The 26,073-nt window shown below is 50.6% G+C and overlaps 1 protein-coding gene across 2 annotated transcripts in view; it reads right to left on the minus strand.

The window, feature by feature from the left end:
- Positions 1-1,318: 1,318 nt before the first annotated feature.
- The window catches only part of LOC127600986 (mannosyl-oligosaccharide 1,2-alpha-mannosidase IC), a 264,345-nt gene continuing 239,590 nt past the window's right edge, over positions 1,319-26,073 (minus strand). The window contains exons 2-12 of one of the 2 annotated variants that reach the window (XM_052065940.1): positions 21,586-21,684; positions 15,937-16,052; positions 14,776-14,856; positions 5,725-5,819; positions 5,474-5,597; positions 5,250-5,343; positions 4,288-4,403; positions 3,969-4,188; positions 3,711-3,883; positions 2,508-2,623; positions 1,319-2,296 (exon numbers count right to left, since the gene is read on the minus strand). In XM_052065940.1, coding sequence (XP_051921900.1) covers positions 2,164-2,296; positions 2,508-2,623; positions 3,711-3,883; positions 3,969-4,188; positions 4,288-4,403; positions 5,250-5,343; positions 5,474-5,597; positions 5,725-5,819; positions 14,776-14,856; positions 15,937-16,052; positions 21,586-21,682 — 1,365 coding nt within the window. In that variant the 5' untranslated portion in view covers positions 21,683-21,684 and the 3' untranslated portion in view covers positions 1,319-2,163. The remainder of the gene's footprint in view (positions 2,297-2,507; positions 2,624-3,710; positions 3,884-3,968; positions 4,189-4,287; positions 4,404-5,249; positions 5,344-5,473; positions 5,598-5,724; positions 5,820-14,775; positions 14,857-15,936; positions 16,053-21,585; positions 21,685-26,073) is intronic. The other variant, XM_052065939.1, reaches the window with a different exon arrangement.

Genomic DNA, 26,073 nt, shown 5'->3' on the forward strand with positions numbered 1-26,073 from the left:
GCGCCCGACGGCGGTTCGGCTTTGCTTCTTGAAAACATCCAACGGTTTTTCAACGTTGTGGGGTTTTGTTGTTGTTGTTGTTGTTTTTTTTTTAAACAGCACACTTAGGACACAAATTGCACCTGCCGTTTTGTCACATGAGCCTTTTAAGCCTCGCCTGCAAATTTTGTGGCGTGAACTTCCACGCACACTAATGCCTTTTTGTTTTCCTCACCACAATCGTGCGCAGGAGATCTGCCTAATGTGCCGAGCCAACGCAAAATGAGTTTTTTTTTTTTGGGGGGGTGAATCTGAACCCAGCGTGACGCCGAACGTTCTATTCAGCCGGGCCTCACTTCCGCCTGGCCCTGCAACTGTGAGATTGAAGGCCCAAAAGAGCTTACGGTGGCGTCTTCTATTTTTAGCCGCGTTAGCGTCCGATGACGCATCCTCGCCCCCCTCCGACTGCTGCTGACGAGGTGTCGTGCCACCTTTTGCGCGGCACCGCAGGCAACTCTCCACCCCCCCCCCCCCCATACTGTGATTTTTGGAGTAGGATTCAAAACTTTTGTAATCCTATTTGACATTCTAGCAACGACATATTTGTAGACTTGCATTTCGAAAGCCCCGCCCATTCCACGCGCCGTGAAAGCGATCGCACGAGATGCGAGGCGACAAAATAAGTGTCGCTTGTCAAACTCGATGAGTTGCGAGGGGGCTGGAAAACTTTTCATGTCGGCTGATGACAAATGCGTAGCGCAGAAGAGCGCAGAAGAGGCGTTCCCGTCGCGTTGTTTGTTTGCCATCCGTCGTCGTCGTCCCAGAATACATCTGAGAGCTTTTTGAAAAGCGCTTCTTTGATCGGCGAAAAGGCGCGCGACACGGGAGTCGCGTTGAAGGAAAAGCGGAGCTGTCGCTCGCTTCGCCTCCGCCGCCGCCTCGCGTCTGATGCCTGCCTCCCTTTTGCTCTCATTGCTCTTGTCACATCGTCCAAACGCGACGACGACGGCGACATATGGGATACGCGTTGCTAGTCTGAAGTCGTCGGCTAATCCACAACAATGATCGGAACGAAATCTGCGCTTCACCAAAGCTTCCGATGCGCTTCAAATAATCAATAACCCGTCCGCTTCAAACGCGTGCAAAATCGTGTCGTGATGCCGCCGTAAACGTGTACGCCGCCGTTTGTCATTTTGTTCATTTCGGTGTGGCTGGAAAGTTCCGACGCAGACTTGGTGGGAATCATCGGTATCACGTGCATTCATTTTAACTCGCACTTCAAAATAAAAGCCGTCTGCAGAGAGTTCTTTCAGTCTAAAAAGTCCGTCAACACAAAACATTTCTTCTTTTAAAGGTACAAAGTTGCACAGCTTTTTATTGATATTTTTTTTTTCTGAATCAGTATTTCAAAAATATTCAACAACCAAAGTTAAAACCAACAAGTCGTAAGAAGAAAAATCCAAATTTCTGCAAAAAAGTCGACTTCGCATCTGAATACCTTTTGTGGTTGTTTTTTTTTTTAAAGTTAGTTTGACTCCTTTCTTTTTATCGGAAACACCTGAGGGAAGCAAATCAACAGAGAAAAGGTCACAAAAGAAAAAAAAGGGAAAGATTTTTTTCTTTTCTTATGTACAGCGTTAATAAAACCGACAAAAATCAGCGTTGGTCAGAAAAAACGGAAAACGAACAGAAACAAGAAAACTGATTTGGTTTTGGGATGAATCACCAGAATGGCTGTGTGCCTGCACCCCCCCCCCAGCACCCCCCCCCCCCCACAATAGTCCCAGGATGCATAAGACACTTTTTTTTTTCATAAAGTTTCAGCTCGAAACATGACATCAAACAGCCTATTTTGGAGCTCTCAAGACTCGTCGTGACATTTCAACGCTTTAATTTTGTCTGCGGAAAACGGCTCCGAGAAATCCTTTGGTCAGCCACGGGAGAAAATCCAAAAATCTTTTCCAAAGAAGACGAACAGAAAAGTGCTTTCCCTCGACAGTAAGGAGCTCCTTTTCCTCACGGAGGAAAAAAAAGTGTCCGCAAAAGTTTGCTCTTGATTGTCCACTCGGGGTGGGGGGTGGGGGGGGTATGCAAAAGACAGAATCTACAATCCAGGCGTGAAAAAAAGCCCCCCCGCGGCCTTTTCAGGAAAGCAAGTGGAAGGCCTCCCTCGGCGCCTCGCGCTCAGACCCGCGCGCCGGCCGAGGGGTCCCGCGGGCAGCTCCTTCGCACCACGGGCAGCGGGTGGGCCTCCGTGTTGAAGACCCAGTCCTCGGGGGGGAGGAGGTCGTCGTCCGAGAACAGCAGGTACAGATACCTGAAAGCACCGGATCAACCTTATTTCACTTCTCAAATCGACCTTGAAACCAACGGCGCCGCCTCCACAGCTAAAAATAGCCCACCGCCGTCCAAGAACCCCCCGAAAAGCTTATGGATGACAACGAGTCGTGAAAATGAAGAACAAAAGGACAGATGTTACGCAGCCCCCCCCCAAAGTGGAATCCGCCGAGCTTTTTTTCCCAACTTACTTGAGCGTCTCCGAGAGGAAGAAGCTCTGCTGCATGTTGTCGTGGCTGTCGCTCAAAGTGTAAACATCGCGGATCCCCGAGAAGCCCGACTCCACTCGGCAGTGCCGCTGCAGCGCCTGAAAACGCCGCAAGCAACGACATCGAAATTTTTGCCATGTTGACTTTGGAGGCGGATGATCGCCCGATTCCAACTTGGCGTCGGCACCTGGGCGGGCGCTTCGGCGCGCCAGGCAAATCCCTGGCGCCGACGAGCGCCGCCTGCGCTCCAAAGGGATGCCTCACGCACGCTCATACTCCCGCCCTCAACCGTTGTGCTGGTTAATTAAACCCCCCCCCCCCCCCCAAAAAAGAAACACCACTTTCTTCTTGCAGCATCCTGATTTCATTCTAATTCCAACTGGGACTCCAAAAAACCGCAAGATTTTTAACTTTGTCTCTCTTGTTTTTTTAAAGGGGGGGGAGGTTTTAAGCCTATTCACTTGGACCATAAAGCCATTATTTTTATTATAATTAATAATTAATAATTATATTTTATTTTTGTTGTATTTTTTTTCTTATCTTATTTGATGTTGTTTTTAACATTTTATTTGTGATTTTAACTGCTTGTTGTAAGGCGTCCTTGAGTTTCTAGAAAGGCGCCCACAAATAAAATGGATTATTATTATTAATAATAATAATAAAAATAACAATAATAATTTTTAAAAAAACTTTTTTATACAGCGCATTGAAAACACTCCAAAAAAAATTAACATATTAAGCATATCGCGAAATAGCAAAATAATCCTAATATTAAAAACGATCTGTGTAAAAAAAATGATTGAATGAAAATAATTCTTTGCTTGACAACATTTCTCCCAATTTTCTTTCTTCAGGAAACGACGATTTTATTTCTAGTGAGATCATATCCCAAATTTATCGGCAGACATTCAGCGGTGCGAACTTGATGTTGTGACTTTTGTCTTGAAAAGACACGGGGGTGACGTATTCACAGTCTTTTTCTTTTGTAGATCAATTACAACTTCAAAGGTTTCCTCATTCGGACTACCGTGAGACATAACCGCATCTCAGAATCGCAAGTTGACGTGATTTCTAAAAAAATTGCATCCGTTTTTTGTTTTTTTTTTCCTCAGCGTCGGGAGTCCATCTCGACCGTCAACACGAAGCATTTAGTTTCTCGGCGTTGCCTTTGTCGTGCGTTTTTACCTCCACCGCCTCCCATCCCCACTCCCTGTACTTGGGGTCATGGGTGAGCCTCCACATGTACATGTAGCTCTCGATGACCTCGGGTCTGAGGATGTAGTATCTGTCGCTCAGCCGCGTCGCCGTGGCTTCGGCGCCGCCGTCGAAGCGGAAGGCTTCCGGTCCCAGTTTGGTGGCTGTGGGGAACCGCAACGACAAAAAGTCAATCGGCGTTTTCAGTTTGGTTTTTTTTTTTTTGCGTCGGAGAGCGATCGGTCTTACCCGAGCGATCGTAGCTCTCGTGGCAGGTGCGGGTGACCTCGGCGGCCAGGTCCAGGTAGTGCCGGCGCTTGTCGGCCGCGCCCTCGTCGGCGCCGATGCCGATCATGCCCCCGGAGAAGCAGGCCAGGTGGCCCATCTTGTGGTCCAGGATGCCCCCCCGCCACTCGGCCATGTAGGTCAGGCCGCCGGGCGACTTCTGCACCAGGTTGCTTTCGATGGCCTGCCGGAGAAGGCGCGCGCGCTTAGCTCGCTTAGCTCGCTTAGCTCGCTGGCGGCGTCCGCGGCGCCGACGCTCGTCCTTTTTGAATTGCACGGCTACCTCCAGAGCATCGTAGTACATGTTCTTGGCGTCCTCGTCCGTCTTGTCCGACATCAGGTACGACTTGAGGAGGTACTCGTAGAAACTGTCTCCCAGCCCACCGATGGACACGTGATCTGGGAGGGACAGTGAGGAACTAGCTCACAAATACGGAAGAATTTCAAATCCGCAGAAATGAAACCAAAAGGACCCTAAAATGGCCGCTTCACCCCCCCCCCCCCCCGCCTCCTGGCCACGCCCTTTGGTGACATCACACACATACAAAAGATCAAAACAAAATAAAACATTTTCTAGTCAGGCTAATTCTCCGTATGCGTTGTTTGCGTGGTTCCGTTTGCGAAGGCGACGCCTCGCCGAGGCCTCGACGGCGTCCATCAAATGCGGCGCTTATGAACGCGCGGCATCAAAGCGGCGGCGGCCGCGCGGCTCCTGCCGCTCTTGCCTTATTGAAATGATAATGAATTCAATGACTTTGGCAAATTGGATCCCTTCGGATTGAGCCGAAAAGGCGTGAAAATGATCGCGCTGTCTTCATTCCACATGAATACGGAGGCTAATTGTTGCTAGTTGTCGGCGTTATCTCGCTCGGAAGCGGCCAGTGTGTGTGTGTGTGTGTGTGTGTGTGTGTGTGTTTGTCAAGGACAAACACGGCGAGCAGCGCTGGGAGAACGGCGCGTGGGAGTCGCTCGCGCGCACGCCCCCGCCAAAATAAGAGATTCCGCGATGAATTTCAATGCGCGCTCGGAGAAGAATGGCGAGAAAACGGCCACCACATTAGGGACACCTGCGGTTCTGCAAAAGCCGCAATCCGAGAGTTGCAACTTGCGATGCCGCCGCACGAGTGAGGACAAGCACGATGAGGAAATGCAATTGTCAGAAACCGGGACACACACACACACACACACACACACACACACACTTGCATTGTATGTGTTTTTGTTGCGAGAAGGTGAAAAACGTACGTTGGACCCAGTTTCCGCTGACCGGACTGAGGAAGTTGGGGTAGAGGCCTTGAGGCTTCTCAATCTTATTCAGCAGCTTGCGGATGTTCATCACCTGAAAGAAACCGGCAAAGCGCTCCAGATTCCAAACTCACCAAGAATCTCCGCCATTTTCACATTTTCAAAGCTAGCAAAGCTAGCGACATCTCGAGCATGGCTAGCTCCTGCGTGAAGGCCCTCGGTACCTTCTCGCTGTAGACGGGGTCGCCGGAGAGCTCGCTGAGGTGGACAAACTCCAAGTGCAGGGTCCCGAACTCGGCCAGGATGCTGCTCCCGGCCGACGCCCAGCCCCAGCTCCAACTGCCGCCGCTGCAACGCCGCGCAAAAGGCACACCAAGTGAGCCGCCGCGCCGATCCCCCCCCCACGTAGAGGTTTACCTTTCGACTCCAAGTGGCGGATGACGAGGCGCACCCTCAATCAACCGCCATCGCTCACCTGCCCAGGTTGATGACCCCCCGCGGGATCCCCGTCGGCGTGTTGAAGGCCGGGAGCAACTTGGCGCCCAACTCCAGCACTTTGGTCTTGAACAGCTGCGAGGGGGAACCAAACGCAAAAGAAAAAAAAAGACACTCAAATTTGTCCCGTGAAGAGAGCATTTTTTTTTCTTATTTTTCCCCCTCTGTCTGTCTGTCTGTCTGTCTCCGTCCTCTTGTCAGCTAAACTACTGGCTCATCAATCGCCAAATGGTGCGTTTAGTGTCCTGGAAGCAAAGAGGGTCGAGTCAGGTGTTAGCTCGATTGGAAGCGATTTGAAGCGAGATGGTTGGGGGATCAATGGCCCCCACCGCACACACAGATATTTATAGACACACACTACGTACTCGCAAAAGGGTCGGGGAGACGAGCCGGAAAGGCATCGATACCTTGACAGGCCGCGACCTTCAAAGCGCACTTTTTCAGACGCGCGCAAAGGTCGAGGCGGAATCGCTGGAGGTACAAACCGCATCGGGCGTGTCTAAAAATAGCACAAGGCCCTCAGCGGCGGTAGTTTGCTCGTTTGGAGATGACGCGCTTAATCACAGGCCAGTGGCGGCCCCCACGCCCCTACCCCGGGACGCCATCCGCTCGCACATTTAGTCCACTGCGCTAAATTAAAGGCCGCGCTCGGGAAGGCCGCCGTGGGCCTCGTTAGCCATCCCGGAAGTTCATTGAACAATTTCACTGTTGGTTGTTATCAAGAAAAACGAGAAAAAAGAAATCGGCGCAATCTCTTTTTTAATGTTTTTGAATCATCAGGTGGAAAAAGAAGATGACTGCTGCTCAAATGAGAGGGTTATTATTATTTTTGGGGGTCATTCATTTGCAGGATCGCTAACAAATGTTTTGGAGTAGACTAGAAAGAAATTCAGTCGTTTTTTTTTGTTTTGTTTTTGTTTTTTTAAAGAAGGATGTCTGGGAGGCCCAGGACGACGAGGCGCAATATTTCGATTCGATTTTTTTTGGAAATGCGCCCAGCGCCCAAAGGGCATTCCCATTCAACTCAATCGCAGAGTTGTGCTGCGGAACGTGACGACTTCAGCATCTGGCTCAGAGTTTATTTTGGGGGCGTCGACATCCGCCGGTGGCCAACAGGAGGAAATGAAACGCGACTCGGGCGTGCGCATCCAATTCCACCGAGATGGAAGATTTAAGGCGTCAATTCGGCGACTTTTGATGAGCCGCCATCTGTTTCCTCAGCGCTCGGTGGCGGCGGAACGCAAAAGGGCTCCAGGCAGACAAACATGAGTGACATTGAGTGTCGTCTCCCACGTGCAAGCCATTTCTCACATTTGTCAGTGCGCCGCAATGGATTTGATAGCCCATCCGCGTGCCGGCGGCAAAATGACAATCGGAAGGTTGCATTGACATTGCGGATCTGCAAATTGCAAATTTCGGTTCTCACGCTGCCAAATGAAACGCACCTCGTACTGCCAAACAGTCAACACGCGATTGCAAATCAATAAATGGATCAATAAGAAAAGCTTTTTGGTGGAGGGCCATTTTTTGGTGTTGAGAAAAAAAAAATTAAACACGCTCGGTAAACAGGTCAAAACATTTCGGCGATCCATTTCTGCATCGCCAAAAAGCGCTACGCAAAAAAAACATGCCTTGTATTTGGAATACTTTTCCTTCAAATTTTGCAGCAAAACAATACAAAGGAATTGCGATGTAACATTCCAACACAAAGCAGGACCAAATTGGATCATTTTTGACACCAGTACTTTGAAGAGTGGGTGTCGTTTTAAGTTGCAATAACACCAGTCCCCACCAGATGGCAGCCACGGCTTAGATTACTCTTTGTACCGCCCGATACTATGCTCAATTAAAACGTTTTTGTTTTCTGCCAACACCAAAACAATGAGGGTCGTGCATGGTGTTCAAAGATTTTTTGATTTGAAAAATTGACGTTTCCAGTCATTTCCAGGTCCGAATTTGTCAGCGCGCTTGCCAGTCGCTCGCCTTGGCCGGCCTGCCAAATTGGCATTTTCCCCCCCATGTTTGTCTGACAAGAAACAGAGAAAATCCAAAATGTTTTCCAACTCCCATCTCGGGGACGGGTTCATGCGATGGGTGCAATGGCCCAGCCGAAATCAAAGCGAGATGGAGTTTGTTAGGGCGGGAAACGAGCTGCGATTAGCTTGCGCTGGGGCTGAGCGAGCGGTGATTGTGCAACCGCAGCTTGAGCAGAAGACAAAAAGTTTCATGATGAGAGGTCGGCGTGCGTTCAATCAGCGGCCGTCATGCAACGCCGCGCTCTGCGCAATTGGCCCCAATGAAACACTTTGCGCGACGAAGGAGGAAAACGGCCGGCAAAATCAACCGGAGGGCAAGCGGACGCGTTCCGGAGCGGGACGCCCGGCGGAACGTCGCGGCTCCAGGCGATGCTTGATGACCTCATCAGAGTCACGTTTTGTTTCCATTTCCTAGGAAGGAGGTCGTCAACACCCGTTGTTTCTCTTCTCAAAAGAAGTGACTCTCCCCAATGGCTCCGCAGAGAATTTGGAAGAACTCCGAGGAAGAAATCATGGTGTCGGCCAAGGCTTTTTTGGCGGTCAAACACGGCGGTCATTCCGTTCAGTTTATGGTCACAAGCGTTCCGCCGAGTGAACAAAGCCTCCTCTTGTGCCCTGTAAATGTGATCCATTCAGAATTAAAAGCAGCGACCATCAGGCCCCCGCGGGCGCTTTTTCCTGATTGTCAGAATGCAGCGTCATCCTATATCTGGCCATGTAACATTCATTCATTCATTCATTCATTCATCTTCCGAGCCGCTTGATCCTCACGTGGGTCGCGGGGGGTGCTGGAGCCCATCCCAGCTGTCTCCGGGCAGTAGGCGGGGGACACCCTGAATCGGTTGCCAGCCAATCGCAGGGCACACAGAAACGAACAACCACTCACACTCACACCTAGGGACAATTTAGAGTGTTCAATCAGCCTGCCACGCATGTTTTTGGAATGTGGGAGGAAACCGGAGCACCCGGAGAAAACCCATGCAGGCCCGGGGAGAACATGCAAACTCCACACAGGGAGGCCGGAGCTGGAATCGAACCCGGTACCTCTGCACTGTGAAGCCCACGTGCTAACCACTGGACTACCGGGCCGCCGCCATGTAACACCCCCCCCCCCCCCAAAAATAAAAATAAAGACAGCTCTTTGTCAAGATCATCTTGCCTTTAGCATTTTCTCCACAGTTTGTGGCTTGACAGGTAAACGGCTTGAAATGAGCGAGCCGAACGCCCGTCGCCGCACTTTGCGCCACCGACGTCACATTCAGCAGACGGAACGCCTCGCCGGCCGACTCAAAGTGGACAGAAAGACTTTCAGCGGGAAAATTGCATCAGATGATGAGGCCATGCGTCGGACGTCATTTTTCCAACAGGGGGGCTGGATTGAAATAATTGAGGTGTGGGAAAAGGAGATTTCTGATGGGATTCAAAGCAATCTGACAAAGTAACGGCGCAAGCACTTTTTAGCGGCATTTGAACAGTGGCAACGCAGCAGTCGCTTGCTGAGGACAAAACCAAATCAACGTGCAACACAACGTCCTCGGGCCCAAAACGGACCATTGCATCAAGTCTTTTGTTTTCACCCAGACCATCCATCCATCCATCCGTTTTCTCCCGTTTGATTACTTAGCAGGGGGAGCCCAGATTCCGTCTCCCGAGCCACTTCTTCCAGCTCTTCCCGGGGGATCCCGAGGCCTTCCCGGGCCAGCCGGGAGACAAAGAGGCTCTCCGGCGTATCCCGGGTCGTCCCCGGGGGCCTCCGGTCCCAGAACGCCTCACCAGGAAGGCATCCTAATCAGCTGCCCGAGCCACCTCCTGTGGGTGGCCCTTGTCAGAGGCAGCTCAACGGACGAGCGAGCTTCTTACCCGGATGCCCTGCGGAGGAAATTCCTTTTGGCCGCTTGTATCCGCAATCTCGTTCTTTCGGTCAGGAGCTACGCGAGAACGGAGATCCACCGGTAAATCGAGAGCTTTCCTTTTGGGCTCTGCTCCTTCTTCACCACGACAGGCCGATACGACGGCCGCTTTTTTGGCCCAGACTTCTACCCAAACTTAAATTGCGTTCACGACAAAGAAGAGTTCACGGTTGGAAATGTTCAGATTGTGGGAACCTTGGAGGGAGGGGGGTTGGGGGGGGGCAGCGAGCAAAGGAAGAGCAGTTAAAGGCTCCGCTGAGAAAGGAGGCTTCCAGCATGCATCTGCCAGCCTATTTGACGCCCTATTAAATACCTGCGCGCCGCATCTTGATTCCCGTGTTCTAAGGGAGGAAAACAAAGCGCGTCATTCCAGCTTGCTGCCATGGCGACCGCAACGTCGGGGAAGACGCCTGCCCGCTGCGAAGCTGAAAATTGCTTGGGAAAAGAACATTTTGCACGCCACAACACAACTCGGCTGCAATTTGAAAGCACGGCGGTGCGGTGCGACGACGTTTTATTTTCTGCGCCGGCAAGCGTGCACGCTGCTCCAAACTCTCCATTAAGGACTGGAAGACAAATGGCTTGAAAGTAGCTCTTTGGGGAGGGGCTCAGAGTCGAGCCGCTTCTCCTCCACATCGAGAGGAGCCAGATGAGGTGGCTTGGGCATCTGATTCGGATGCCTCCTGAGCGCCTCCCCGGTGAGGTGTTCCGGTCATGTCCCACCGGGAGGAGACCCCGAGGAAGACCCAGGACACGCTGGAGAGACTGTCACCCAGCTGGCCTAGGAACGCCTCGGGATCCCCCGGGGAGAGCTGGAAGAAGTAGCTAGGGAGAGGGAAGTCTGGGCTTCCCTGCTAAAGCTGTTGCCCCCGCGACCCGGCCCCGGATAAGCGGTAGATGATGGATGGATGGATAGCTCTTTGGCAAGTCATCAAACTTTGCCCCCGTTCTCCGTCCACGTGCAATGAAGAAAAAGTTGGTTCGGGCCCGCCGCTAAAAACGGGTACGGTTTCAAACCGGATGCTGCAATCTTATGCTACGCGGTGTCCGAAGGATTATCAAGGGAAACAAAATGTTTGGTCTCTCTGACGGACATCCTGAAGGACATTAGCGTGGAGACGAGAAGGTATTTGTTGGCCAATTGGCACCGCGAGAACACCCCCTTCCCCGTGACACCCAATTCATCCTTCCTGATCGTCAACGTTGGGTGTTCCCATTAGCTAATTGCGCTACGCCGAATATGACGAAGCCGATCAATCAGGCAGCGCTCGGGAGCTGAGCTAATGTGTTTGTTTTCAACACGAGCGTACCCTGTCTAGATTTGCCGCTCCACAAGGACTTTAACGCGAGCTAACATGTTGAATAATTAAACGGGGTTCATTCCTTATTTATTTCAATTGATCCGTTGGAGTGAGCTAACCTGCTATATGCACATTTAAATAACGGCCATGGTCGCTTGGTAAAAGAGACACGCTCGAGTGCGCCGCTACTTTGATGTTCCGACGCCGTTCTGGCATTAGCGACATGTTGTTGCCCGCCCGCAGGTACGAGTAACAAGAGCGTCCTCCGCCACTTCCAAGAACCAAACGGCATATTTCCGACGTGAAGCGGTGGGCGCTCGAAGCGCTTTTCCTCACCCTAAAACGAACGCCGACATGCTACCGAGATAGCAACCTGATAAATAAAAGCTACGTCCGCTCGACAAATACGCTCTGCGCCGTGCTGTATGGAATCGGAGAGCATTTGAAAAGAGAAATGGCCCAACGGCAGAAGGCAAAACACGGCTACGCTTTCAGCTAGCAAGATAGCAACTTCAGTCCAGGAAGTGTTGCGGCAGATTGTTCAGGATTATTTCTGACAACTGGATAGCTAGCTAGGGAGGCAGACAGATGGAGTGGGATGGAAAAGAGAAGAGGCGGCGAGGGAGAGGGCGAACGATAAACTAGGGGGAGAGCCTTGAAAATGGCTAATGAGCGTCTGAGCGAGTGAGAATTGGACCAGATGAAAAGTGGCTCCGCAGACTATTACGCGCCGCCAAAGCCGACTTCTTTTGATTTTGTTTTGTGTACGCGTGTGAGAGATAACAAAAAAAAAAAGGGCTGAAGATATGAAAGCCTTGAATTGAAGCCAGAGAGAATACAACGAACAGATGACCAGCGCTTTCAAGTTTGGCTTTCATTGTCTTCGTTAGCGTGACTTTATTTTGCGCGTTCCCGCATTTGAGCGCAGCTGTCAATCTTGTTTGATGTCATGGAGAAAAATCTTCAATCAAATCAAAAGCCTGGCATGGTCATTCTAAGCCACGCATACAACGAAATTAGGAGCGTCGCTCCTCTGGTGAAGACAATCGTGTTCAAATAAAAAAAGCAATCGACCAAAATAAAAGGACAGCATCGAGAATATGTAAGGCCACCATTGTCATACGTCTTTCACGCCGGATTTCCCTTATTCATGTGTTGCACTTTGTTGTTTTGAGCAGCATAGTCGTGAACAATCAAATAATTCACGTTTTGTATTGTCATGAGTAATAACTTTCCCTCCATCCGTTATCGGATTTACTTCTAACCTCGAATGAATTCATTATGTCATTAAATAGGTGAAAAAGGCTTCATGGTTTCATTACATCTTTTAGTTATTTGAAGAATAACATTGGAAATTCATCCATCAGAGGACCTTCCAAATGAACAATCGTTAAATATTATGGCACGTATTGATCCCGGTAGTACCTATAAAATGCCACTAGGTGACAGTAAACCCTGATACATTGGAATCCACTGTGACTTTGAGCGTGTTTTAGTGCAGTTTTATCCGCCCTTGCAATCACATTATTTGTGTTTGTCTCATCTTGACCTCCACTCGCCGTGCGCAACAAATTGATATTCATTACGTGGCTAACGCGGACTGCTCGCGTCCTCCCCATCTGATATGGAGTCACAATCACGGAAATAAAGTGCAGCTTGAGTCTGTTTGTCTGAATGTGCATCCAAACCACTTTTGCCATCATGTCACAATGGCGGCACAGCAGATTTGCAGATTTCCGCCGCGGTAGGTAGAACGCTCACATGCCAACACTAGATAGCCACACTTACAACTCCGAGGAACGATGGTAATACATTTAAAATCATGCCCAGGAGTCGGGTAATACATGATGTGAGAACGGAAGCTAATGCTAACATGTTAATAGCTGCCATGCTAACCTAATAGTGCGGCAAGAGAGTATTAAATGTGAGTGGTTAGAAAGCAGCGGCCACAATATGGAAGATGCTAACTTCACAATCACCTTCCTAGCTAAAATTCACCGCTTGGTGTTCCATAAAAATGCAAACTTTCAGATTTTTTTTTGTGATCTTACACTTTGTACAATAAACTACTTTTCATTAACCTCAACATGTCATGCTAACGGGCGGCCCGGTAGTCCAGTGGTTAGCATGTCGGCTTCACAGTGCAGAGGTACCGGGTTCGATTCCAGCTCCGGCCTCCCTGTGTGGAGTTTGCATGTTCTCCCCGGGCCTGCGTGGGTTTTCTCCGGGTGCGCCGGTTTCCTCCCACATTCCAAAAACATGCGTGGCAGGCTGATTGAACACTCTAAATTGTCCCTAGGTGTGAGTGTGAGCGAGAACGGAAGCTAATGCTAACATGTTAATAGCTGCCATGCTAACCTAATAGTGCGGCAAGCGTGGCGTGAGTGGTTAGAAAATCTTCAAATTGGAGAGCAGCGGCCACAATATGGAAGACGCTAACTTCACAATCACCTTCCTAGCTAAAATTCACGAGCTCGTACACAGCCGGTGCATGTGGTCGCTGTTAAAAATAGTCGACCCCTGGTGTGGGGGTGGGAGCAGTGAGAGCGGAGGGCTCGGTGGTCTTTGCTGCAGGGAGATGCTCATTACGGTTGCCTCGCTCACCTCCTGCCAGTCTTCAGAGATAATGAAGGCTTGTCTCGGTAACCTCACTGCATTCTTTCTCAACGTGTCCACGTTGCATTGCAACAAACGCTATTTCAGCCTTTTTAATCGTTTATATCGACAAGAATCGAGACGCTGTGTCGCTGTGTCGCTGTGTCGCTCTTATTGAGCATGCTTCGGGCATGTTGTAAATCTTGATCTGAATTTCCAGCAATTTGTTCTGTCATCGTCAGTGCAATGCTGATACATTGAGGCGAAATTTGGGGAACGTCACCCAATTTCCATGAGTCCTTGTAACTGTGTGTGCTATTTCATATTCGTGCAGCACAAGCCAAGTATTTATTTTCCATTTGTCTCTGGTGTGAGGGGTGTCCAGACGTTTGGGTTTGAGGGCCGCATACAGAAAAATGGACCCCTTTTAAATTTGTCAACACGCTAAAGTCTTCATCGAGCACAAATCGGAAGAAATTTATTTTTGCCTCTCAAATTGAATGATCTTGATTCAGGGCAGTGTTTTGGAGATCAATTGTGTGATTCTTTGAATCATAAATGCTTCGTTTGCGTCCTGAAATATAGAGAAAAGTTCCACAGTCCACCTTCAATTTTTTTTTTAACTAACCTCGTGGACCATGTCAAATGTCATATCGCGGGCATTAAAATGGATGGCGGGCCGTCGTTTGGACACCCCTGGTATAAAGTATATGGTATTTTGTACTTTTATTGTCAACGTATAATTTAGACCCTAGCGCTAACTTTGTCAGACTGGGGAACCTCACTTCCTCCATTCCATATGTTTTTGGCATGTTGAAAATGTAAAAATTGAAATGTAATGTAAAAAATTGAAAAATTCGGTCTCCTATTCCCGAAACAGACACGCAGTGTTCATGCTAACGTTTCCAGCCTGTGGAACCTCAATCCATTTTTCCACTTCCATCTCAACAACACAAGACAGATGTCATTAGATCCAATTCACCTGACATATTATGCGGGTGGAAAAAAACCCTAAAATTTCTCAGTCCATTTTCGGCAATCACACACACACAAAACACACAAAAACGAGACTGTCACAAACTTCCCAGGACGTCTTTTCATCTGTCAAACTATGGACTGGGGGTGGGGGGGGGGTCTCGGCGGGAGGGAGTGCAGCGGGATAACACCATGAGACATTTCTTCATCTTACCTCCTCTCCAGTGAGATAGTACGCCGACAGCAGCCCGCCGACGTAACGGATGTTCACCTCAAAGAGCGACGCTTCGCCGTTCTGTGGCGAGAGAGAGAAGGAGAGCGAGAGAGAGAGCGTCACTTTCTCAGGCTCGTCAGCGTGGAGATGACAGCAAAGCATTAACACACATGATCATTTCTAATGTCGTCAATCAAATTCACTCGTAGGCCTCCTTTGGTCAAAATGTGTATATTTAGATAGTCTGAGATTTGCCTTGCGCTGAAATCAGCGCATAAACGACAACTGCAGAAGTCAACTCAAAGAGGCTCACTCAAGACGCAAACTGACTGACATCAATCAATATCTGTGCCACACTAACTCACACACACACACACTGTATAGTAGGGCATTTTTCGACCAAAAAAAGACCATGTATAAGTAAGGTGTTTTTAGCCGGAAAAACGACCATGTATGGTAAGGCGTTTTTTGCCCGAAAAAAACGACCATGTATAGTAAGGCGTTTTTTGCCCGAAAAAAAACAACCATGTATGGTAAGGCGTTTTTTTGCCCGAAAAAAACGAGCATTTATAGTAAAGCGTTTTTAGCCAGAAAAAAACGACCATGAATAGTAAGGCGTTTTTAGCCCCAAAAAAACGACCGTGTATAAGTAAGGCATTTTTAGCCCCAAAAAAACAACCATGTGTAGTAAAGCGTTTTTAGCCGGAAAAAAATGACCATGTATAGTAAGCTCATGAAGGAGGGCTTAGTTGAGAGTGAATTCGGGCTGATATCAGGAACCTGTTATGGCCCAGCGTCGGGCCGCAGTAGGGCCAGATATGGTTTTACAATGCGGCTCAGATCTGGGCCGAATGCGGGCCACATCATGGATGCCAGATGTGGGCCACTGCAGGACCATCATTCATTGAGGTACGTGCCGTGTCTGCCCCAGAGCTGGGCCAGACCAATTTGGGTTCATTTTAATTCATGTCACTATTTGCTTAAAAAAATATTGAAAACAAATTTCACTCTGTAATGTTTCACTTTTTTATTTGCCAACAATCTTATAAAATAAATGTAATAACAACTGGAGACTTTATTTTTATTTTTATTTTGATGATGTATGGGCTGATTAAAAAAACCCGGACGGGCGGGGGCGGAAAAAAAAGGTGGTGGTCTCACCGAGGTCAGGTCCAGGTCACTCCTGACCCACTCCTTGGCGTCCTCGTACTCGTCCAACAGTCCCATAATGTAGAGCGTGTCCAGCGAGTCGATGATGGACGCTCCTCTCAGGCCACCTGGAAGCACAGCGGACAAATTGACAAAGTGTCGCCAAGCCGTGATTTACGTCGCCGCAGCTCATTTCTTCATCGCTTGTCAGTGCAGCATAATGTCGGATTTTATTCGATGTACACGAACGCGGACGTGTTGGAAAGTTTGGTCCGTAATGTGAGAAATTTGAAAAAAACAACAACCCTTAAGTGAAGAAGATTGATTGCACGCCAGCCAGGACAATCCTTCAATGTTTGTTCTCGGGGCGCCCATGTCAGCCAAGAGCATGTTTCCTTACTCCTTCCTTACTTTCTGCGGCCTCCTGACACAGAGCTCGTCATCGGGAAGATGGACTATCATTCGTTTCATGCACGACACCTCCATGACCACCTACTCGATGGCTGAACATAAAAATGCCAAAAAGCCGCGCCGGAGGTTGTCGCCAGCGCATCAGAAATCAGCTCAACTGTGATTGATTGTGCCCTGAGCGCATGTGATGTCATTTTCAGTGGACGGCAGGTGGCAGTTCAAGGCAAAATGGCCGCCCCCGGAGAGGGTAGCTCAACTCGCATTTCCACAAAGCCAAGATGAATCCAAATGTCGTGTTTAGACTCGTCGAGGCGCATAGAACGGATTGTCAAGGAAGAAAATCAATCAATCAATCCAAATGAATTTGGATTGATTGGAAAGGGCGTCATCCAGTGTCATCCAACAGATGCCTCGGCGAGCTAAGTCGAGCCTTTTGCTAATAGCCGCGGATGCTAATAGCCGCGGAAGCCCGGATTCACAGTCATCACGCCACCCCGTTGCCAGCGGTTACCGCCATCCAATTATCAATGGCGGAAAGGGGCGGGGGGCAACGGGCGTCTTGTTAGCGCTAATGCCGTCTGGCACCATGGGAGCGGGGTTAGCGTGCAGATGAGTCAGCGCGGCGGGGGCGACGGCGACGACGAGCTGCTTGCTATTCAGGACACATAAATGCGGCGCATTCGGCGGACGGATCGTAAGAATCAATCGTATCAATCATTTTTAACAATTGTGAATATCGGCTGGGAAAACTGAGTGAGAAGGAGAAACGTCAGGATCACCCCGCCCCCGGAAGGTGATCAATGCCCCCCTACCCCCCCCAAAAAAAACACCTTGTAGTCAAGCCTTTTACATTGCGTCATCCTTTGGCTAGATCTCCACTGGCACTTTTGACCGGGGCCCCACAAGCAGGCGCCGAACAGCCCCCCCGCCACCCCGCCCCTCCACCCTTCCCCGACCGGCAGCTTTTGCTCCAGATGCAAACGCGATCAAACGTCTTGGGCACGTGAACAAAATCAAAGGTTAAGACGGCACGCAAACCAGCCCAGACTTGATTGGAGCCGGCGTTCCAGTCTCGGCGTTCCACCTCAATCTAATCGGCTAATTTGCCGCCCCGGGGAAAAAGTGTGTGTCAGGATGGCTGATATGACAGCCTCTCGGATGAGATTACAGCGTGTTATCGAGCGCTCGCATCCCGCCCGCCGCCCGTAAGCCTCCAGCGCATCGATCAAACACACTCTGGGGCGGCGGCGGCGGCGGCGACGGTCAGCGTGCTTCTGATACTTTGTCCAGCCGCAAACTCTGACGGGAGGTAAAAGCCCCGAGATCTGATTAGGCTGAAAAGACAAAAAGACAGCAGCAAGCCTTCGGATGAGCCCGGAAGGGGGGGCTTGACCTTCACTTGACTCAGGAGGCAGAAAGCGAGACGCCTTGGACGCCGCCTTTGCTTTCATTTTCACACCCGGCCAATGCGAAGGGCCTAATATTTGTCATCGGAGCCTTGAGGAAAGGCTTTGTTTGATTGCGGCGCGGCCCTCCTTCCTTGCCAGGGCGCTCGGGGCCACTTGGGATCACTCCCGACCCGCCTCCAATCAAAAAACTTCGCAAGCGCGGCCCGGATGGCCGAGCGAGGTGCCTCGCCGATCCACTTCACGCATCTTCGCCCTGTATTTCTGTCCCCCCCACTACCCCCCCTTCATCTTGCCCCACGGGGGGGCACCCGGCTGGGAATAGCAAACATGACGCAGGGCATTAAAGATAAGATAAGATAAGATAAGATAAGAAAAGCTTTATTAGTCTCGCAATGGAGAAATTCCCAATTCACAGCAGCAAAGTTACGAAAGGAAGAAGTAGAAGAAGAAAATGTAGGAGCTGCTGGAAAGGCAGCCACTCTCGTGCCGCCATTTTGAAGTCAAAATAACAACAATAACACAACACCTAAAACACGGACAGTCGTGCAGTTCTAACCACTCTTCCATCACAAGCTTTGTTGTCCGAAGCAGTTATCAATGAAAGAGGAGAGGATCAAAGTGTCCTTTCACCAGTGGATCAGAGACGTCATGCCAAAAACGTGCACACGTCTGCCACAAGCTAAATTTTGAAAGCAAACACCAAGCTGTAGCCTCCATTGACGAAAAGAGATGCGTTCACTTCTCCTGTCCCACGTAATCCGCTTCAAACTCCAAGCTGCGACTGCCAGTTCCAAATCCGCATCGGCGCTCCGCGCTAATGCTCCTTTCAGGGCTGTGAAAAATGCTGCCGCCATTACAGGCGCGAGACACAAGCAAGCGAGCGGCTCGACGAGGGCGATGCTCTGAGAAACGCGCCGGCTTTTATGGAGATGAGCGGATATTTGCCCGTGAAGGCAGCTCAACGCGATTAAGCGTCAAGGCCGCGGCGCACTGACGCAACTCTAAATCATGCCGAGGTTATTAATAGTCGCCGGCACATCTCTGCTCGTCGTGACGTCGGCGCCGAGCGCCCCCGCGATGCCCCGAGGCCATCAGGTTGGCGGGGGGGGGGGGGACGACATCGAGCGCTTTGCGTCCGTCGGACCCTCCGCCTCGTTGACGCGCGCCTGCCGCGGAAGCCCCGACTTGAAAACGGAGCCCAATCCGCGGGTAATCCGGCAGCTGGGTCATACATGGAGCGGCGCGATTTTCATCATCTTGGCGATAATCCCTTGGCGGAGGCTTGACGACGAGCCTGCGTTCCCCTGAGGGGGGGGAGGGGGGGCTTGTTGTAATCCCCGCAAGAAAGAGGACACATTTGGTGGCGTTGATAACGACGGGCGGTGCCCCCCGCGTGCGCTTGTTGCCAATTTTTCCGACGAAAGGAGCGAACCACGATTTGAGAGGTTTGACGGAGCAAAGCGTCTCCTTTGCCGTCAGCTAACGTCCTCTCTTCCCTTGTCTTCTGTCATATCCAATCGAATGGAACCACGCCGCGTCGGATGCTTCCGCCTCCCATCCCGTCCCATTGTAGCCTATCTAATCGTCTCGTCCGGCGGCCTGCTGCGCTCTGTCCTACCGACTTGCCGTCTATTGTGTCCCGCCGGTGTCTTATCGAAGATCCCGATCATCATCCGTCGTATCTATCCGACGTGCTCATTTTACTGCACGCGATCATGCGCGGTCCTCGTGTGTCGGTGTCAATTGCGGCTCGCCCGACACGTCGATGGCCATCGACCCGGTGGCCCGCGGAAAGGTCCCGCCGTTTCTTTTCGAGTGAAGACGAACGGCCGGCGCGAGCCGACCGGACACGCTCCGGTATAAATCGTGACTCGCTATGTGTTTGCCGTTATTCCAATCATCATCCGGAGATTCACATCCATCCCATAAAAAAAATACAAAAAAATGCCAAGCCAGCACTTCCCACTTGATGACTTGAAGAAGAGGCGATGTGGCTGAACTCCCAGGGGCAGGGGGGGTGCACACGAGAGCTATTTGTCAGCTAAATGCTGGTTGCTGCGGAGACCGATGATCTCTGGTGCGCCATGACGGGGAGCCTGCGGGATGTAAAAAGGGAAGGCCCGCAGTTGCAAAGCGGCCGTACGGTAACCAGCCTCTCGCTCCGCCAGCGCACGCTAATGCTACAGGCTAACCACTATGAACACTCTCACATGAACACACTTTGAGACAGTAATTCATGCCTTTGTCACATCCCGGCTCGATTACTGCAACGCCCTGTACTTTGGAGTCAGCCAGTCCTCCATCAAGCGCCTTCAGCTGGTACAGAATGCCGCTGCTCGCCTCTTGACTGGTACTCGTAAGAGGGAGCATATAACTCCTACTTTGGCATCCCTTCACTGGCTCCCCATTCATTTTAGAATTATTTTTAAGATCCTCCTCTTTGTTTTCAAATCTCTGAATAATCTCGCGCCACCTTACCTCTCTGAGCTCATACGCCCCTACACCCCTGCCCGGCGCCTCAGGTCTGTGGACCAGTCTTTGCTAGACGTACCAAGAACTAAACTGAGGCTCAGAGGGGATCGAGCCTTTTCTGTTGCTGGTCCATCTCTCTGGAATGACCTCCCACTGAACATTCGGCAAGCCTCCTCGCTGCCCATCTTTAAATCCCTCCTCAAAACTCACTTGTATTCTTTGGCGTTTGACTCAGCATGACTTAGATTTGCTATTGGTTTTACTGCTTGGTGCTTTCTACCGCCTTATTACTTATTACTGATTCGTCTTACTGTTTATTGTATATGTTAAATCGCTCCATGTACAGCACTTTGTATGCAGCGATGGCTGTTTGAAAGTGCTCTATAAATACTGTTGACTTGACTTGACTTGACTATGGGCGCCGTTTGGGAGGCCCTCCCTGAGAAATCCCGTCCTCGCCCTCGTGAAACTTTGGCTTCTCCATTGAATCTCGCACATCTTTTTAAAATAAATCCTCATTTTTTTTCTTTTTTTTTTAGGTCAACCAGAACCTTGGCCCACCGTAATCCTCTCAAGCCTCCTCTTCTAAACACGACAACTATGGAAAAGTCAAGGTTCCTCGAAAGGCTAACACATGTTCTTTTTTTCAACTTGGAATCCGAGCTGAAAAGCAAGCCTTGCTTTAAAAACCAAATGCGAAAAGAGTGTCCAATTGACTTGGAACCCGAACCCGAACCCCCGTGTAGGAAGCCGAATCGACACTCTCAAACAGGGCAGTGAAATTTCGCAGATTCTGTTATGAAAAATATCGTTTTGACAAAAGCTTGAGTTTTACGTGAAAAATCATTGTCAGGGTAAGGGTAGGGGGAGGGGTCCACCCGGCTCTCGGAGCCCTTGCGTGGCGATCGGACGCGCCGAGTATTACGCCGGCTGAGTGTCGAACAGGTTTTGCTTGCACCTCGGCAGAGCCGACATGAAAATAGCGCGACCTGCCACCCGCGTACGGGAATTTTACCCACCAACGAAATTGCCGTACTTGCGATATTTCCGACGCCGCAACGACTGCCTTACGAGATTGGCGCCGACTTCCGGCAGCTTGAAAAATGACAAAATGCACATTTCAAGACTGCCGTGGTGGAGATGAGCCAAGTATTATTTTCTCGTTTCCCCAAATCCTGTCGAGGAAAATTTCCTTCTTCTGTTGTTGGAAGTATGATTTTTTTTTTTTCAGATTTCAACATATTTTTGCTAATTTTGCTGTTACGTGCTTTCTTTGGGGAATCGCAGCCCATCTTTGTGATTGAAAACATTGCGAGACAAACGTTCCGAGGAAATCGTTTCAAAAAAGACGAAAAAACAAAAGACTTACCAAACATGTTGCCAACATGGCCGTTCTTAGTTAAAGGCCGAAGCTCATTCTTGCCCCAGGCGTACCGCTTGTAGTTGTCCCAGGCAAACTTCATCATCTGCAAAACAAAGACACACACACACACACACACAGCAGTGAGTGGCTTGACGGAGCGCACATGTAATTAAATTTGTCGAGCTCCGGGCGACCGGAATGATAGTTTATCGATCGGCACGGCAGAGGACAAGCGCGCAAATGATGCCGCGTCGCAGGAATAAATAATGAAATCACATAATTTTTGCGCGAGATGGGCCCCCGACTTTTTGTCGCATCTTCAAGGTGGAGGTGGCAAAACCATTCGCACTGGATTGAAGTCGCCCGTCGGGTTCCAATGTGGGAAATGCAACAAACGATGACAACGGGCCTCGATGCCTTTCACGGCTTTTGGAGCGCCGGGGCTGGCCACTGAAAAGGCAACTTGAAAGCAAAAATGGCGGACTTGCGCTTTCCGGAACGGCCTCTTGAAAGGATTTGGCGCTCGTCAAGCCAAATTGAGCGAGTGACTTTGGGAGCGTCTTGTGGCCTTCGTTTTTCCATTTGATGCGACACCCGGCGGGGCGGCCCGGTAGCCCAGTGGTTAGCACGTGGGCTTCACAGTGCAGAGGTACCGGGTTCGATTCCAGCTCCGGCCTCCCTGTGTGGAGTTTGCATGTTCTCCCCGGGTCTGCGTGGGTTTTCTCCGGGTGCTCCGGTTTCCTCCCACATTCCAAAAACATGCGCGGCAGGCTGATTGGACACTCTGAATTGTCCCTAGGTGTGAGTGTGAGCGCGGATGGTTGTTCGTCTCTGTGTGCCCTGTGATTGGCTGGCAACCGATTCAGGGTGTCCCCCGCCTACTGCCCGGAGACAGCTGGGATCGGCTCCAGCACCCCCCGCGACCCTCGTGAGGATCCAGCGGCTCGGAAGATGCGACACCCGGCGATGAAAACTCAAAATGGAATGCCGGAGGTCACGGCTGACAGACACGCGTCATCGATGCACGGCTCCGGAGGGGGTTGCCACGGTAACCGCACCGGCCAGAGATTGTGAGACTTTGCTGAGTGGATTTTTTTTTTCTCTCTCCAGTACATGGAAGGAAATGAATTTGGATTCTTTTAAGCTGCGGTTCATCCCATTCTAATCACATCATGTTCAAAAAAAAAAAAAAAAAAAAAATCCTGTAATTTTTTTACATTTACAAAAAAAAAAAAAAATCCTGTAATTTTTTTACATTTACAAAAAAAAAAAATCCTGTAATTTTTTTACATTAAAAAAAAAAAAAAAAGGTAAATTCCAAATGAGGAAATGATAGTTTTCAGCTAGCAGCCACTGCGGCGGTTTATCAACGAGCACTCAGAGAACTGGAGTAGCCGTCTCGGTCTTGTGATTGCTTTTCCAGAAGCTTTTTCATTCCGAGAGAAGTTTTGTTGCAATGTTGCAATCTGACGGAGAGAGAGAACCGCCCGCCCTCCCCGACTTGATGGACGTCTGAAGCCGTGCGTCTCAAACACGTGCGGTGAATACCGAGGCCAGCGACTGGGATTTATGACCTGCGGCAGCGCGCCGCCGCTTTTCACCGCTCCGGTTATTCCACCCTTGGGAGAGACGAACGGGCGCCCAGATGACAGTCAGTCATTCAATCGCCGCATCGATTTTCCCACTCCGATGAACGCGCGCGACCTTCTCCCTCGCCGCCCCGGCTGTATGATGAAAAAAAAAGGCGTGGCTAAACATTTTGGGCAAGGAAAACAAAGGCAATTATGGAGGCCGCTAATTAGTGCGAGGATGGGCGAGGGGAGGACTGGTCGCCGCGCATGGGGAAACACGGAGACACCTGGGAAATTTATTCCAGCAGCTGTTTGCCGCTGAAAACGCTGAGCTCAGTTTAACAACGCCCGCGTTCCAGGTGACAAAACGGATAAGCGCTAATTGGCGGAGGCGCTGGCGCGGCTCCTCGTTTGCGATGCCACGGCACCGGAATTTGTTTTGGAAGTCAAAGCCTTGTGGAGGAAGTCAAAACATGTCCGCCGTCGTTGAGCAAGCGCAGCGGATTGCAGACGAGACGTCCTCCTCGCAATCAGAGGACGACGCCCACGGCGCTTGTGTCTGAATGCGTCCATTTCAATTGGATGGGAACTCTTTTCATCAGCCGTCCTTCGCGCAAAGAAAAACGCTTGATCAACAAAGCTGCGTGGGAAAAACGCGGGAAGCAGAGACTCCTTTTTGGACCTTCAAAATGATCACCCCGTCGTCCTATTTCTTGACGGATAAAGTGTTGCGGTGGTTAGCGAGGCCTCCTCACAGTGCAGAGGGGCATGCGTGGCTTTTCTGCGGGTACTCCGCTTTCCCCCCACATTCCCAAACATGCGTGGCGGGTTCATAGAACGCTCGAAATTGTCCCCCGGTGTGAGCGTGAGCGCGGATGGCAGTTTGTCTCTGTGTGCCCCGCGATGGGCTGGCAACCGGGGCGGGGGGTGTCCCCCCCCCCCCCCTGCCTACTGCCCCAAGTGTTGTTCTTTTAAGATGGGAAAGAGCATAAATATAATCATGGGCGTTATAAACGCAAAAGAATCACATCATTAAGGAAGGAACCAATTTGTCACTGAATGCTTAGCGGTTAGGAAGATGAATGAATGAATGAATGAATGCTTCAATCAATGTTATTGTGTTGCTCCTTCTGATGTGCCCACATTGGCCACCAGGGGGTAGTCTAATATAATCCAGTACGCCAGGATACACATCGGGAGGATTAGGACTGGCTTTCGTCTTAAGCGTGTACCATGGCCACGGTCTTTAAAGTTCTACTTTGTATTATGCTGGGGGTGGGCGGGGGGTGGGGGGGTTTGTTTCGTTTTGTTGTCATGTCAACATTTGGACTTGAAAGAGCGCCAGTGTCTCTCCAGTCTCCCATTCGCTCGTCATCTCCAAAGACGTGCTTTTCAAAGCAACCAAGAAATAAGCGCTCTTTGTTTCCTGAAAAGATGATCTCAATGCTTCGACTTAGCTTTTATTTTCATTTTGCTTGAGAAGAGTTACTGTTTGTGTGGGTAAAAGCCCCCCCCCCCCCCTGACCCCTTCCCTGGAGCTGTTTGGGAATCCGCGCCTTTCATGGCATGTCATCATCCTGACCGGGTGATGCCGATGGCTCCCGGTGTAAAACCTGCTCGCCCGCCCACACCGATGACACGCGCGCACTCGCCCGGACAAAAAAAAAAAGGCCTCCGGCCAGACTGAGCGGTGTGGCATCAAAGAAAGGAGTGCGGCCGAGTGCTCTGGCTTCGTTAACAGGCGGCACTTTCGCCCCCCGCCCCCCCATGGAAATGCTGCATTCTGTTGACAGCGGACAAAGCGTCTCACGGGGAAATGTGCCGGAGCTGCCGTATGGCTCGGGAAGGCGCCTGGGCAGCAACGGTACACGCCGTTAACGGGCAGGCCCCGAAGCGCTTGACCGAGACGACCCCCCCCCCCCCACACACACACACATCAGTGCGATGGAAATCTGCACGGCGGACGCAAAGCGGATTTGTGCCCTCGAGATGCTTTATTCCCTCCATGAAATGGGGATAATCCCACTTCCTTAGCTCTCGCCTCCCCCGGCCCCCCCCCCTCGGACAGCCATTAACGGTGGCCCGCTTGACATATCGGAATGAGTTTGTCGTCTCGTGGCAAAGCGCTCCTTCGAGTTCGGACGTGGAGTTCGATGTCGGGTCGCGCTGACATCGAACTCGCGGCCCCCGCATTTTGCAACCGTGCATTTTGGCAGGATGTCAAACTTGAGAAGACTTCGAAGGGCAAAAGCAAGAACAAAACGACGTCGGCGTCAAAATCAAATCAGGGGAGTCCGTTCCATTTGTTTTGTTTTTGGTCGCACTTGTCTGTGACATTCAGTTTTGATGAGCTTCTTGGCAAGAATAAAAAGGCAGTGGGGGGGCGGCTTCAGGGACAATAAAAGTGTAACTTGATGAAAATGTCACTAGGGGGCGAGAGAGAGCGGAAGGGAGGAGTTAGGGAAATATGGAGGGAGAGTTGGGAATGAGGGCAGTGTCACATCCTCTCTCTCTCTCGCTCACACACACACACACACACACACACACACATACACACACACACACATGCACGTACGCGTGCACTAGATGGGCCCGCGCAGATTAAAAGGAGGGCGATTGGTCGTGGTCGAGCAACATGCAGATCAAGCCGGCTCATGTTTATTTTGCTTCCGCCGGAATGTGGCTCCAGCGCTCGTTCCCGGCGGCGCGTGATCGCAAGCTTGCGCGCACGCGCGGCGGACGACTGAACAGCATCGACGCAGCGTGCAGCTAAAAGCCCCCCTCCCCAATCGATGCATTTTCTTCTGGGTGAAGGCTAACGGGGGGCACCCGCTTGATGAACTCTTGAGGCTTGGCCACAATTCCACAATTTTCTCGGCGCTGCACGCTAGCGCCGACCTTTTCCGCGGCGATTTGCGTGCGG

The sequence above is a fragment of the Hippocampus zosterae genome, chromosome 5 (assembly GCF_025434085.1).
Source record: "Hippocampus zosterae strain Florida chromosome 5, ASM2543408v3, whole genome shotgun sequence".
NCBI lineage: Eukaryota > Metazoa > Chordata > Actinopteri > Syngnathiformes > Syngnathidae > Hippocampus > Hippocampus zosterae.